General features: G+C 44.4%; 1 protein-coding gene across 3 annotated transcripts in view; it reads right to left on the bottom strand.

Moving 5' to 3' along the window:
• The window catches only part of tbxa2r (thromboxane A2 receptor), a 46,972-nt gene that overhangs the window by 6,541 nt on the left and 23,951 nt on the right, over positions 1-16,480 (bottom strand). For all 3 annotated transcript variants that reach the window (XM_073068195.1, XM_073068194.1, XM_073068196.1), the window contains exon 2: positions 10,507-11,342. In XM_073068195.1, coding sequence (XP_072924296.1) covers positions 10,507-11,298 — 792 coding nt within the window. In that variant the 5' untranslated portion in view covers positions 11,299-11,342. The remainder of the gene's footprint in view (positions 1-10,506; positions 11,343-16,480) is intronic.

The following is a 16,480-nucleotide window of genomic DNA, read 5'->3' as shown; positions in this document are numbered from 1 at the left end:
GCTAGCACAAGAGGGCACAGTTTTAAGGTGCTGGGAAGTAGGTACAGAGGAGATGTCAGGGTTAAGTTTTTTTACACAGAGAGTGGTGAGTGCGTGGAATGGGCTGCTGGTGACGGTGGTGGAGGTAGATACGATAGGGTATTTTAAGAGACTCCTGGATAGGTACATGGAGCTTAGGAAAATACAGTTGGCCCTCCTTATCTGTGAGTTCCGTATGCGCGAATTCAACCACCGCGAATCAAGAAAACCGGGAAGTGCTCTTCCAGCACTTGTTCGAGCATTGTTCGCCTCGCGTCTCGTTTGTTCGCTACTTTGTTCTTGTGCAAAAATGGCTCCTAAAAAACAATTAGGTGGTCAAAGCAACTCCTTAAAGGCTAAGAGGGAGCGTAAAGTGCTATCTCTCGCCGAGAAAGTAGAAATATTAGATCTTTTGAACAGTGGCATGTCACATTCTGAAGTGGGCGGTAAGGTCGGTAAGAACGAATCGAGCATTTCCACAATAAAGCAGAAAGAAGCCGAAATTCGTGGAAGTGTTAGTGCTGCCCCTACAACAGCAAAAATGGTCTCTCTGGTTAGTGATAAAGTGCTTGCGAAGACTGAGAAAGCATTAAGTGTGTGGCTAGAGGACATGTCACAGAAGCATATCCCTGTTGATGGCCAAATTATACGTGAAAAAGCTCTTAATCTCTATGAGCACTACTGTGACGGGGTTGATGAGAGCGAGAGAAAAGAGTTTAAGGCTAGTAAGGTATGGCTGGCTGGCTGGCTATGAAAAGCGCTACAGCCTCAGGAACATAAAAATCACCGGAGAACTGGCAGTGGTTAATGGCGAGGCCGCAGCAGCATTCCCAGAGGAGCTGCAATTCTGCAATTCTGAAGCCTCGATGTTCAGTGCTTGAAGATCCTCAGCCCTCAACCTCCACAGTTCCTGACTTTAGTACTATTGAGCCTCCTCCAAAGCGTCCTTATTCCCTAAACAAGACAGTGTAACAACTACTGTACAGGGATTACAAGTTTTACTCGTTGTTTGATCATTGTTCACCTCACGCCTCGTTCGTTCGCTGCGTGTCGCGAGCGGGAGGAACATGAACAGTTTTTTTTCTTGTCAATATTCCCTAAACATTACAGTATAACAACTATTTACATAGCATTTACATTGTATTAGGTATTATAAATAATCTAGAGATGATTTAAAGTATACAGAAGGATGTGCATAGGTTATATGCAAATACTACGCCATTTTATATAAGGGACTTGAGCATCCGCATTTTTTGGTATCCACAGGAGGTCCCGGAACCAATCCCTCATGGATAAGGAGGGCTATGGGTAACCTTAGGTAATTTCTAAGGTAAGGACATGTTCAGCATAGCTTTGTGGGCTGAAGGGCCTGTATTGTGCTGTAGGTTTTCTATGTTCCTATCTTCAAGGAACAATGTCTCAGAAAGGCAGCATCCATCATTAAGGACCCCATTACCCAGGACATGCCCTCTTCTCATTGCTACCATCAGGAAAAGGAGGAGGTCTAGCAGCCTGAAGGCACACACTCAATGATTCAGGAATGATTCTTCCCCTCTGCCATCAGATTTTTGAATGGACATTGAACCCATAAACACTACCTCACTGTAAATTACAGTTCTTTTATTATGTATTGCATGGTACTGCTGCCGCAAAGACAACAAATTTTGTGATATATGCCAGAGATATTAAACCTGATTCTGCTTAGCTGTTAGCTGATTCTGATAGTATCTGTAAGCTAACAGATACTTTCAGAATATACCACTAAAACCTTTTGTTTTTATCAGATATGTAAAGAAGAATAGATATTAGACCACTGGAAAATGACACTGCACTGTAGTAATGGGGGACAAAGAAATGGCAGACAAACTTAATAAGTATTTTGCATCAGTCTGCACTAAGGAAGATACTAGCACTATGCCAGAAATTCAAGAGTGTCAAGGGCAGTCAGTAGTTGCTACTACTAAGGAAAAGGTGCTTGGGAAGTTGAAAGGTCTGAAGGTGGATATATCACCTGGACCAGATGGACTACACCCCAGGGTTCTAAAGAGGTGGTTGAAGAGATTGTGGAGGCATTAGCAATGATCTTTCAAGAATCAATTAATTCTGGCATGGTTCTGGAGGATGGAAAATTGCAATGCCAATCCACTCTTTAAAAAGGGAGGGAGGCAAAAGGAAGGAAATTATAGGCCAGTTAGCCTTACTTCAGTAGTTGGGAAGATGTTGGAGTCCATTATCAAGGATGTAGTTGCAGGGCATTTGAGGTGCATCATAATGTAGGCCAAATTCAGCTTGGTTTCCTGAAGGGGAAATCTTGCCTGACCAATCTGTTGAATTCTTTGAGGAAATAACAGGCAGTACAGAGAAAGGAGAGTCAGTGGGTGTTTTTCACTTGGATTTTAGAAGGTCTTTGACAAAGTGCTGCCCGTGAGGCAGCTTATTAAGGGCCCAGGGTATTAAAGGAAATGTACTAAAATGGATGGAAGATCGGCTAATGGGCAGGAGTCGGAATAAAAGGGGCCTATTCTGGTAGGCTGCTGATGACTAGTGGTGTTCCACAGGGGCCTGTGTTGGGATCACTTCTTTCCACGTTACATGTCAATGATTTGGATAATGGAATTGAGGACATTTTGGCCAGATTTGCAGATGATACAAAGATAGGTGGAGTGGCAGGCAGTGTCGAGGATGCAGGGAAACCACAGGAGGGCTTGAACAGTCTGAGAGAATGGGGAAAGAAGTGGCAGGTGGGATATAGTGTAGGGGAGTGTAGGATCATGCACTTTGGTAGGAGGAAAAAAAGCATAGACTATTTCCTAAATGGGGAGAAAATGCAAAAATCAAAGTTGCAGAGGGTCTTTGGAATCCTTGTGCAGGATTCGCTAAAGGTTAACTTACAAGTTTTGTCAGCGGCAAGGAAGGCAAATGCAATGTTATCATTCATAAGTAAGTAGGGGCCGTGTACAGTCCTGATTTGATGGAGACGGACGTGTGAAGCATGGAGGAACATCTGGTGAAACTTTTGAAATGCCTGTTTTGCTGCCTCTGCTACTGCGCGATCGGAGAAATCTCTGGAGAGGAAGGCCCCGAGTCCTCGGCTTTGCCTGTTGCTTGGCGGCCGGTGCTGGGGTCGAAGTGCTCGGCAGAGATGGTGCTCGGTGTCGGAGGGCTGGTTGGAGGCTCAAAGTTTTCGGACGGACTTGGAGTTGGCTGTGGTCGGAGCTCCCAGAGTGCTGTATCGGCAAGTTTGCGGTGCTGGAGGTTCATGGCAGGAAGAGTTTTTCTTCCTTCTACCGTCTGCGTGAGATGATGGGCTGTCGGGACTTTGAGACTTTCTTTTAAACCGTGCCATGGACTGCTCTTTATCAGATTATGGTATTGCTTTGCACTGTTGAAACTGTGTGTTATAATTATGTGGTCTTTGTCAGTTAGTCTTTTATCAATTATGGTTTTGTCTGCACCATTGAAACTATATGTTAACTATAACTATATGTAACTATGTGGTTTTGTGTATGTCTTGTAGCTTTAGGTTTGTCTGATGGGTTTGTAGTTCCTTTCCGGGGAACGTACTAAGACAGTAGCGCGATATCGATATGCAGTGGCCTCTCCGGACTCTGGATTGGGGATTGCCAAACGTTATGTGGTTTTTCTTGTGTGGTCTGTTTTGTGCTTTTTCGTGATATCATTCCAGAGAACGTTGTCTCATTTTTTAACTGCATTGTATTTGTGGTTTATAAATGACAATAAACTGAATCTGAAGAGGTCTATAACATAAGAGCGGGACGTGATGCTGAAACCTTAAAAGGCATTTGTCAGCCCACACTTGGAATACTGTGCACAGTTCTGGGCACCTTATCTAAGAAAAGATGTGCTGGAATTGGAGGGGGTCCAGAGGAGGTTCATGAGAATGATTTTGGAATGAAAGGATTAACATATGAGGAGCATTTGATGGCTTGGGGGCTGTACTTGCTGTAGTTTAGAAATATGAGAGGAGAATCTCATTGAAGCCCATCAAATATTGAAAGGTCTTCACAGAGTGGATGTAGAGAGGATCAGTGAGTGAGTTTAGGATCAGGGGAACAACCTTAGAATAGAGGGATGTCCATTTAGAACAGAGATGATAGATAGATAGATAGATAGATAGATACTTTATTCATCCCCATGGGGAAATTCAACTTTTTTTCCAATGTCCCATACACTTGCTGTAGCAAAGCTAATTACATACAATACTTAACTCAGTAAAAAATATGATATGCATCTAAATCACCGTCTCAAAAAGCATTAATAGCTTTTAAAAAGTTCTTAAGTCCTGGAGGAGATGAGGAGGAATTTCTTCAGCCAGAGGGTGTGAATCCGTGGAACTCATTGCCACAGATGGCTGCAGACGCCAAGTCTATTTAGAGCAGAGGTTGATAGGTTCTTCATTAGACAGGGCATTAAAGGTTAGGGGAAGAATAGGGTTAAGAGTAATAACAACAACGCAGCCACGATGGAATTGCAGAGCAGCTCTTCTGGCAAAGGGGCCAAACTCTGCTCCAATGTCTTATGGCGTTAAACTCCTGAGGGAGTAACTCTTATAGTGCAGGGGAAACTGAAGCTGGTTTATACGCACCAGGATGGGATAATGGCCAATACTTTTTTTTCAAAGCCAGAGCGATAAAGAGATTAGCTGTATTTGTCACATGTAATTCAAAACATCAGTGACATGCGTTGTTTGTGACAGATCAAATCAGTGAGGATTGTGCTGGTCACTGTTTCTGGCACCAAATAGCATGTGCACGATTCAATAATCCTAACCATGTATCTGTATGGACTGTGGGAGGAAACTGAAGCACTGAGGGGAAACCCACATGGTCAAGGGGAGACATACAAACTCCTGACAGAGACAGGCGGGAATCGAACCCGCAGCTCGCGCAGTAAACTGAAGCACTGAGGGGAAACCCACATGGTCAAGGGGAGACATACAAACTCCTGACAGAGACAGGCGGGAATCGAACCCGCAGCTCGCGCAGTAAACTGAAGCACTAGGGGAAACCCACATGGTCAAGGGGAGACATACAAACTCCTGACAGAGACAGGCGGGAATCGAACCCGCAGCTCGCGCAGTAAACTGAAGTACTGAGGGGAAACCCACATGGTCAAGGGGAGACATACAAACTCCTGACAGAGACAGGCGGGAATCGAACCCGCAGCTCGCGCAGTAAACTGAAGCACTAGGGGAAACCCACATGGTCAAGGGGAGACATACAAACTCCTGACAGAGACAGGCGGGAATCGAACCCGCAGCTCGCGCAGTAAACTGAAGCACTAGGGGAAACCCACATGGTCAAGGGGAGACATACAAACTCCTGACAGAGACAGGCGGGAATCGAACCCGCAGCTCGCGCAGTAAACTGAAGTACTGAGGGGAAACCCACATGGTCAAGGGGAGACATACAAACTCCTGACAGAGACAGGCGGGAATCGAACCCGCAGCTCGCGCAGTAAACTGAAGCACTAGGGGAAACCCACATGGTCAAGGGGAGACATACAAACTCCTGACAGAGACAGGCGGGAATCGAACCCGCAGCTCGCGCAGTAAACTGAAGCACTAGGGGAAACCCACATGGTCAAGGGGAGACATACAAACTCCTGACAGAGACAGGCGGGAATCGAACCCGCAGCTCGCGCAGTAAACTGAAGTACTGAGGGGAAACCCACATGGTCAAGGGGAGACATACAAACTCCTGACAGAGACAGGCGGGAATCGAACCCGCAGCTCGCGCAGTAAACTGAAGTACTGAGGGGAAACCCACATGGTCAAGGGGAGACATACAAACTCCTGACAGAGACAGGCGGGAATCGAACCCGCAGCTCGTGCAGTAAAGTGTTGCGCTAACTGCGACGCTACCTTGTTGACAAGTATTCTTCCTTTAACGTTTGCAGCATTAAAGATTGCAAATTTAGACAATCTTAAATGAAACAGAAAATACTGGAAGCACCCAATATGTCAGGCAGTATCTGATTTACATTTCAGGGAGAGACAGAAGTGATGAGTACTGAAGGATTCTATTCAGCCAAACACACCAGTAATTCTTACCTTGTCCTCCATCCCATCAAGCACCAACATCCCCCTTTCCACGGCCTCTTTGCTTCCAGTCTACAAACACGGGAAGCAACACAGTAACGCTTTGGAGCGCCAGGTTCAATTCTGCCGCTGTCTGTAAGGAGTTTGTATGTTCTCCCTGTGACCACCTGGGTTTCTCCCTGATGCTCTGGTTTCCTCCCAAATTCCAAAATCATATGGGTCAGCGGGTAAATTGGCTGCACAGGTGTAACTGGCTCTTCGAGCTGGAAGGGCCTGTTACCATGCCTTGTATCTCTAAAAAAAAACCTCCAAGAATATTTACTGATTAGAGTATTGTGTTCAGTTCTGCTTGCCTCAATATAGGAAGGATGTGGAGGTTTTAGAGAGGGCGCAAAGGAAACTAACCAAGCTACTGCCTGGATTAGAGAACATGTTTTACTAGGATAGGCTGAGTGAGCTTTTCTCTTTGGAGTGAAGGAAGATGAGAGGTGACTTGATGGAGGTGTATAAGATGATAAGAGGCATAGATAGAGTGGACAGCCAGGGGCAGGGATTCAGATCTCTGGATCATAGGGACCTCTTTTAGGGCAGGAGCGACCTGTTCAAAAAGGACGGGTTGCACTTGAATCCCAGGGGGACCAATATCCTGGTGGGGAGGTTTGCTAAGGCTACTGGGGAGAGTTTAAACTAAAATTGTTGCGGGGTGGGAACCGAACTGAAGAGACTGGGGAAGAGGCAGTTGGCTCACAAACAGAGAAAGCCTGGAGACAGTGTGAGAGGGAGGATAGGCAGGTGATAGAGAAGGGACGTGCTCAGACCGACAGTTTGAGATATGTCTATTTTAATGCAAGGAGTATTGTGAACAAAACGGATGAGCTTAGAGCGTGGATCAGAACTTGGAGCTATGATGTGGTGGCCATTACAGAGACTTGGATGGTTCAGGGACAGGAATGGTTACTTCAAGTGCTGGGTTTCAGATGTTTCAGAAAGGCATACAAGAGACATTTAGATAGGTACACGGAGCTTAGTAAAATAGAGGGCTATATGCAAGCCTAGTAATTTCTAAGGTAGGGACATGTTTGGCAAAAGAGGTGGGGGTGTGGCACTGTTGATCACAGATAGTGTCACAGCTGCAGAAAAGGTAGACATCATGGAGGGATTGTCTATGGAGTCTCTGTGGGTGGTGGTTTGGAACAGCAAGGGGTCAAAAATTTTAGTGGGTGTTTTTTTTATAGGCTGCCCAATAGTAACAGGGATATCAAGGAACAGATAGGGAAACAAATCCTGGAAAGGTATAATAATAGAGTTGATGAACCCTCCTGATGAAGGGTTTTGGCCCGAAACGTCGTCACTACCTCCTCCCATAGATGCTGTCTGGCCTGCTGAGTTCTGCCAGCATTTTGTGTTTTTATTTGGTGATTGTAATGATGGCTTGCAGCAGATTGAAAAAGCTTGAGCATGTAGATATTGAGAATGAGGATGTGCTGGAGCTTTTGGAAAGCATCAAGTTGGATAAGTTGCCAGGACCAGATAAGATGTACCCCAGGCTACAGTGGGACGCGAGGAAGGAGATAGCTGAGCCTCTGGCGATGATCTTTGCATCATCAGTGGGGATGGGAGAGGTTCCGGAGGATTGGAGGGTTGTGGATATTGTTCCCTTATTCAAGAAAGGGAGTAGGGATAGCCCAGGAAATTATAGACCAGTGAGTCTTACCTCCGTGGTTGGTAAGTTGATGGAAAAGATCCTGAAAGGCAGGATTTATGAACTTTTGGAGAGGTGTAATATGATTAAGAATAGTCAGCATGGCTTTGTCAAGGGCAGGTCGTGCCTTACGAGCTTGATTGAATTATTTGAGGATGTGACTAAACACATTGATGAAGGAAGAGCAGTAGATGTAGCGCATATGGATTTCAGCAAGGTATTTGATAAGGTACCCAATGCAAGGCTTATTGAGAAAGTAAGGAGGCATGGGATCCAAGGGGACATTGCTTTGGGGATCCAGAGCTGGCTTGCCCACAGAAGGCAAAGAGTGGTTGTACACAGGTCATATTCTGCACGGAGGTCAGTCACCAGTAGTGTGCCTCAGGGATTTGTTCTGGGACCCTTACTCTTCGTGATTATTATAAATGACCTGGATGAGGAAGTGGAGGGATGGGTTAGTAAGTTTGCTGATGACACAAAGGTTGGAGGTGTTGTGGATAGTGTGGAGGGCTGTCAGAGGTTACAGTGGGACATTGATAGAATGCAAAACTGGGTTGAGAAGTGGCAGATGGAGTTCAACCCAGACAAGTGTGAAGTGGTTCATTTTGGTAGGTCAACATGATGGCAGAATATAGTATTAATGTTAAGACTCTTGGCAGTGTGGAGGATCAGAGGGCTCTTGGGGTCCGAGTCCATAGGACGCTCAAAGCAGCTACGCAGGTTGACTCTGTGGTTAAGAAGGCATACGGTGCATTGGCCTTCATCAATCGTGGAATTGAATTTAGGTGTCGAGAGGTAATGGTGCAGCTATATAGGACCCTGGTCAGACCCCACTTGGAGTACTGTGCTCAGTTCTGGTTGCCTCACTACAGGAAGGATGTGGAAACCATAGAAAGGGTGCAGAGGAGATTTACAAGGATGTTGCCTGGATTGGGGAGTATGTCTATTAAAACAGGTTGAGTGAACTCGGCCTTTTCTCCTTGGAGCCACGGAGGATGAGAGGTGACCTGATAGAGGTGTATAAGATGATGAGAGACATTGATTGTGTGGATAGTCAGAGGCTTTTTCCAATGGTTGCCACAAGAGGACACAGTTTTAAGGTGCTGGGGAGTAGGTACAGAGGAGATGTCAGGGTAAGTTTTTTGACACAGAGAGTTCGTAGAATAGGCTGCCAGTAACGGTGGTGGAGGCAGATACAATAGGGTCTTTTAAGACACTTTTGGATAGGTACATGGAGCTTAGAAAAGTAGAAGGCTATGGGTAAGCCTAGTAATTTCTGAGGTAGGGACATGTTCGGCACAACTTTCTGGGTGAAGGGCCCGTATTGTACAATAGGCTTTCTATGTTTCTAAATAATTACCTTTTTCCCCAGAGTGGAAATGGCTAATCCTTTTAAGGGGTTTGGAAAAAAGCGTATGGGGACATCAGAGGTAATTTTGTTTTTATACAGAGAGTGGTGGGTGGTAGTAGAGGTGGCTACATTACAGACATTTAAGAGATTCATAGCCACATGGGTGAAAGAAAAATGGAGGGTTATGTGGGAGGGAATGGTTAGGTTGATCTTCAACACAAGATTTTGTGGGATGCAAGGCCTGTACTGTTCCATGTTTTATATTCTAAGTTCAATGGAATCTGCATTGGATTGTTCAATTAAGGCTTTATAAGGCATTGGTCAGATCGCAGTTAGGATATTGTGAGCACTTTTGGGCCCCTTGTCTAAGAAGGGATGTGCTGGCATTGGAGAGGATCCAGAGGAGGTTCACAGGAGTGATTTCAGGAATGAAAGGGTTACATCTGTTGAGCATTGGGTGGCTCCGGGCCTGTACTTGCTGGGGTTTAGAAGAATGGCAGGGAATCTCATTGAAACCTATCGAATATCGAAAGGCCTAGATATTGTAGACGTGGGAGGTTGTTTTCTATAGTCAGGGAGTCTAGGACGAGAGGGCACAGCCTCAGAATGACAACCCTTTAGAACAAAGATGAAGAGGAATTGTTAATGTGAAACACTGTAGGCACAATTCACTGATTCATTGGCGGGCGGCAAGGGCGGCTGTCGGTGGAGCTGCATGTCCTCGGTTGTAGTGAGGACTGGGCCTGAAGCCGTGTTTGCAGCTGCCCAGGAGAGAGGCACCGGAGTCGGGGCGCTCCACCAGAGCGCTGGGGGTGGTGCCATGCAGCGTCCAAGCTGGAGAAAGTGCTGCCGCGCTCCCCCACCCCCACCCATCCGCATTCGCTCAGCAGAAGACAAGCTGCACTGTGTTCGACTGCAGATGTCTGCGATATTCATGGACTCAGGGTCTGGGACTGTTTTTTTGTGAGTGATTGTATTTTAATGATACCTTATATGTGCTTGCTATCTTGTACATGTTTGTGCCTTGTGCTGTGTACGATGATTGGTACTGAGCGCTCACCTTGGCCCCAGAAAAACTCTCTTTTGTTTGGCTGAATTCACGGGCATTAAACTTGAACTTGAACAGATGGCTGCGAAGGCCAAGTCATTGGCTATATTTAAAATGGAGGTTGATAGGTCCTTGATTAGTAAGGGTGTGAAAGGTTATAGGGAGAGGGGAGGAGAATGGGGTTGAGAGGGATAATAAATTAGCCATAATGGAATAGCGGAGCAGACTCGATAGGCCCAATGGCCTATTTCTGTTCCAGTTTCTTATGGTCATAATGTATCCAGTAATTAATGGTTTTACAACAGACCTAATTAATTAATACGTACCAGTAATGGAGCCCAGCACACTGTGGCAATTATCATTATACCCAAGAGCTGGACCATCATTTCTACTTCGTGATCTCTGCTCCTTTCAACGCTCAGCCTCTTGAAGCAGACTTTGAGGAGTGTAACCACGCTGATTGTATTCAGGAAAACAGACAGTGCGAGAGATAACAATCCCACACTAGAAAACACCATTGAAAATGCAGCATCACTTGTGCTGTTTATCATGTTGAAGAAACACCAGGAATTGGGCCACTGACGTGTGTAATGTCCAAAGCCACAGATAGGGAAGAACCCAATGCAGAACGCAAACAGCCAAATGAGGAAGACAGTGCACCAAGCACGACGTTTTGAGGCGTTGGTAGAGCGCAGGAACGGCTTGTTGATTCCTAGGAAACGCTCCACAGCCATGGTGGCTCCCAGCAGCAGAGGAGTGAGTCCAAAAAACACCATGGAAAATCCCAGAAATCTGCAGAGGTGGTTGTCGGGGTCAACTTTCTCCCAGCTAAATTTAGTGTGATGGTACGTCACGACGATCAATGCTGTCGTACCAAGCCCTAAGAAGTCTGTTAAAACCAGGCCACAGAGGAAAATCAAGAAGGAGGAACGAGACCTACTCCGAGCCTTTCTGTAAGCGCTGACTAGCACTGCCAATGCAATCAGATTAGACAGGACTCCAGCAGCTGCAAATATCGTTGAAAACCAAGGGGAAGCATGTGTACTGCAACTGGAGCTGATGTTTCGGTCCTGCGTGGTGGAGTTACACGTGTATGATTTCACTGAGGCCTCACTCATGTTTCCGAGTTGTCTTCAGTTCCTACCGTTTATGTTCAGTATTCCTGCAAGAGATCAGAGTAAATTTAGCATGCATCAGTATTGGTGTTTGAACTGCAATAACAAAGAAAATAAGAATTAAAACCCAAAGACTGAATAAGAAACACTAATTACTTTTGTCCATTTGTAGGCTCTGCCAATATATGATGGGAAAGGGATGGGCATATTTGGCTGAAATAGCAGATGGAATTTAATGCAGACAAGTGCCATGTTTAGTACTTCAGTAGGACCAACCCGGGTAGGTTTTACACAGTGAACGGTGGGGAACTGTGGAGTGCAGTGGAACAAAGGGATCTGGAAATACAGGTTCATAATTCATTGAAAATGGTGGCACAGGTAGAAAGGATCGTAAAGAAAGCTTTTGGCACAATGGTCTTCATAAGTCAATGTACTGAGTACAGCAGATGGAATATTACATTGAAGTTGTATAAGACTTTGGTGAGGAGTATTGTGTGCGGTTTTGGTCATCTATCTACAGGAAAGATTATCAATAATATTGAAAGTGCGCAGAGAAAAGTTACAAGGATGTTGCCACGATTTGAGGACATGAGTTATCGGGAAAGGTTGAATAGGTTAGGACTTGCTTCCTTAGAATGTAGAAGATTGAGAGGGGATTTGATAGAGGCATACAAAATTATGAGGGTTATAGATAGGGTAAATGCAAGCAGGCTTTTTCTATTGAGGGTGGGTGAGACTAGAACTAGAAGTCACGCGTGAAGGGTGAAAGGTAAGAAGTTTAAGGGGAACATGAGGGGAAACTTCACTCAGAGGGTCATGAGAGTGTGGAACGAGCTACCACCGTAAGTGGTGCATGCAAGCTCGATTTCAAAGTTTAAGAGAAGTTTAGATAAGTACATAGATGGTAGGGGTATGGAGGGCTATGGTCTGGATGCAGGTTGGTGGGACTAGGCAGTTTAAATGTTTCAGCATGGACTAGATGGGCCAAAGGGCCTGTTTCTGTGGAAGTTTTAAAAATTTATTTATTCAGATAAAGCACGGAATAGGCCCTTCGAGCTGTACTGTTTAGCAATCCCTGATTTAACCCAAATCACAGAACAATTTCAAATGACCAATTAAGCAGTATGTCTCTAGACTGTGGGAGGAAACCCCCATGATCACGGGGAGAACGTACAAAATCACACGGACAGCAGTGGGTTCAGATACTCCGAAATGCAGTCCTTGTCTACCTGCACTGTAACTTTTACACTACATTCTGCACTGCATTGTCATTGTTTTACCTTTTACTACCTTTTATTAAAAAAACAAAACTACAAAAGGTTATTCACTCACAAAATACACACAATGATCAGAGAATTACAAAACTGTTAACAATGTCAAATTCAAATATGATTTCTATTATCCACAAGGCATTTAATTCCCTGGAGGGCTCCTTGTTCTACGTCAATGCTCTGTGTAACGATCCGATCTGTAGGAATAGTATGCAATGGAGCAGCAAATCATAAACACAAGGGACACAAGACACACACATGCAGAGTGAACAAGACATTTCTGTTCACATGAAATGAAGTGAAGATTTTAATGACGTAGTAAATAGTAATACACACAAAATGCTGGAGGAACTCAGCAGGACGGGTCTTTCCAGAAGTGATGAAGGGTCTCAGCCTGAAACGTCAACTGCTTACTCTCTTCCATAGATGCTGCCTGACCTGCCGAGTTCCTCCAGCATTTTGTGTGTGTTACTTTTGATTTCCAGCATCTGCAGATTTTCTCTTGTTTGTGAAATAACTAGGCAAATTGGTTTATTAGTGTCACATGCACTGAGCTACAGTGAAGAGCTTGATTTTGCACGTTATCCATATAGATCATATCATGATCTTTGCACATTAAGGTGGTAGAGAGGAAAGGCAGTAACAGAATGCAGATTAAAGTGTTACAGTTACAGAGAAAGTGCAGTGCAGGTAGACAATAAGGTACAAGGTTGTAACAAGATAGATTCTGAGGTCAAAGTTCAAAGTATATTTATTATCAAAGGATATATATGTCACCATATACTACTCAGAGATTCATTTTCTTGTGGGCATTCACAGTCGATGCAAATAAATACAATGGAATCTGTGAAAAACAACGCAAAGGCAGACGAGAAAACAATGTGCAAAAGACAAAGTATGTAAATACAAATAAAAAGCATATAATAATGATAAATAAATAAATTATAAATAATACCGAGAACATGAGTTGTAGAGTGAGTTTATAGATTGTGTTTAGTGGTCAGTTCAGTGATGGGGCAAGTGAAGTTGTCCACACTGGTTCAAGGGCCTGATGGTTGAGGGGTAATAACCGTTCCTGAACCTGGTGGGGTGGGACTAAGGCTACTGTACCTCCTTCCTGATGGCAGCAGTGAGAAGACAGCCTGGCCTGCATGGTGGGGGCCTGTGACGGTGGATGCTGCTTGTGGCAGCACTGCACCAGAGAGCCATTCAATAGTCTTATAACAGCTCTATAATAGGATTTTAAATAGTGACGGTGAACCTGAAAGCAGGTGTCTTGCTCAAGGACACACCCGCAGCCTCAGCCAAGTGATCTGAACTAGTGACCTTCAGATCACTAGACGAATGCCTTAACCACTTGGCCACGTGCCAACACAGCCTATAAGAGCCATCACAAAGAAAGCGCGGCAGTACCTCTACTTCCTTAGAAGGTTGCAAATATTCAGCATATCATCTAAAACTCTGACAAACTTCCATAGACGTGCGGTGGAAGGCATATTGACAGGTTGCGTCATGGCCTTGTAGGGAAACACCAATGGAAAAACCTACAAAAAGTACTGGATACGGCCCAGTTCACAACAGGTAAAACCCTCCGTGCCATTGAGCACCTCTACGTGGAGTGCTGCTACAGGAAGGCAACATCAACCATCAAGGATCCCAGCACCCAGGCCATCAGGAAGAAGGTACAAGAGCCTCAGGACTCACTCTATCAGGTTCAGGAAGTTATTACCCCTTAATCATCAGGCTCTTGAACTAGAGGGGATAACTTCACCTAACTTCACTCAACCCAGCACAGAACTGCTCCCACAACCTATGAACTCACTTTCAAGGACTCTTCATATCATGTTCTCAATATTTATTGCTTATTTATTATTATTATTTAAAAGACCTAGTGCATGATTACTGAGAAGACAAGTGGACACCTGGCAGAGTAGCAACAAGAACTGAACCACTGATGTACACAGTGGATGTTGGAGATCAGACGTGGAGACGTCATGTGGACCAGATACTGGATGCTCAATCGAAGAACACACCGGAGTCGGCTGCATCCAACAAGATGGACAGTCACTGGGCTCACCTCTCGGTGATGATGTCACTGACAGCAACGTGACACCGGAAATTGAGGACATTGTCTTAGACAAGACACCCACCATACCTGATGCCACTCCACAGGTCCAGAGAGGCTATCCTGAAAGGAACAGAGCGCCACACAAAAGACTGAACCTTTAGAACTGTGAAGTTAGTTATGGATTGTTACTGTGAAAGTGAGCTTATTTGGAGTGTGGGTTTATGAAAGGGAAAATGAATGTTTTGTACATATAGAGTTTTATGTTGCATTAATCTAAAGGGGGAGATTAATGCTCTCTCCCTCCATCCCTCTCTCTCCCATGCGTGCTTTTATCTAATTGATATGTAGTTGTGCACAGACACAACAGTTCCCAACCTTTTTATAATGCCATGGACCTTGCCCATTACCTGAGGGGTCCAATGACCCCAGGCTGGGAAACCCTGATCTCAAACAAATTTAATTACAATTCCAAATATTTAATGCCCATCACAATTGTAATTCTCCACTGCATTGTAAACTGGACCAGAGAGGAGGTCCGGTGCATGATTAACAAGTAATCCATTGATTCACATCATTCATGTATTACATATCAATATAAAACTCAGGGCAGAACAGCAGTTTGTTGCTCTGTATATCATTCAGTAGTGCAGCAGTCAGCACGATGCTATTACAGCTCTGGGCATTGCAGTTCAGAGTTCAATTTTGATATCATCTGTAAGGTGTCTGTACATCGTCCCTGTGGAATGTATGGGTTTTCTCCAAGTGCTCTAGTTTTCTCCCACAGTCCAGAGACGTACCGGTTAGTAGGTTATCTGGTCATTGTAAACTGTCCCATGATTAGGCTAGGGTTAAATTGGGGTTTGCTGGGCAGTGTGGCTCGAAGGGCCGGATGGGCCTGTTCCACTCTATAGCTCAAGAAATAAATAATAAATGAATGAACTGGCCTTTTCCCATAACCCTTGATCCCCATCGAGACCAAACAGACGTTATTGCAAGCTGATATGTTTGGTGATTTATTGCAATCCACAGAACCACAGTTTCTTGAAAAAAGAAATTCCTAGTTATCTCTGTCAAGCTACTCCGCCAGTTCTGGAAATTGGCATCTGTCCTGTTCTACAGAAGATAGTACCCCACGCTCCTTACTCTGTTTCATGGAACTAGACAGAATGGAACCTGCTGGTGGACTAATTTAAACTGTATGATAATTAAGAGACATTATTCATTGACTTTGGAAGAAGGGTAAAAAGGATGATGTTCTAAACGATCGTGCCAGCAAACCCATTTGGATGGTCTTTAACACTGACACTTTTAAGAGCAATCTATATACTTAGAAGGATTTCCACCTTCTGACAAATGCAGCTCCTGATATGAAGGCGAGGGCTGAAAGCTCGATATCCTTGCGTAAATCAAAATGCAGTTTTGTACCATGAGACTAACTTCATTTGAAACAAGATGCTTTTCCTAATTTGGACTTTCTAGACCTTGAGCTTTCAAGGACTTTTCATTATTGTTTGGCACAGTTGACTGTTTTGATCATTTGAAGAGAGACTCATTTTCATTTGGTCTCAATAAATTGAAAATTATACAAAGACATTTTCGAAGTTCGAAGTAAATTTATTTTCAAAGCACATATATGTCACCACATATAAGCCTGAGATTCATTTTCTTGCAGGTATAGACACTAAAAACAACAAAAACACTACAGAGTCAACAAAACACTGTACCCAACAAGATGGACAAACACCAATGTGCAAAGGGCAACAAACTGTGCAATTACAAAAAAAGAGGAAATAATTATATTTCTGCAACAGAATATCAGAAATATTTCATATTGTTATATTGACCG

This window comes from Hemitrygon akajei, chromosome 16, assembly GCF_048418815.1.
Source record: "Hemitrygon akajei chromosome 16, sHemAka1.3, whole genome shotgun sequence".
NCBI lineage: Eukaryota > Metazoa > Chordata > Chondrichthyes > Myliobatiformes > Dasyatidae > Hemitrygon > Hemitrygon akajei.
This window is presented reverse-complemented; position numbering and strand designations above follow the sequence as displayed.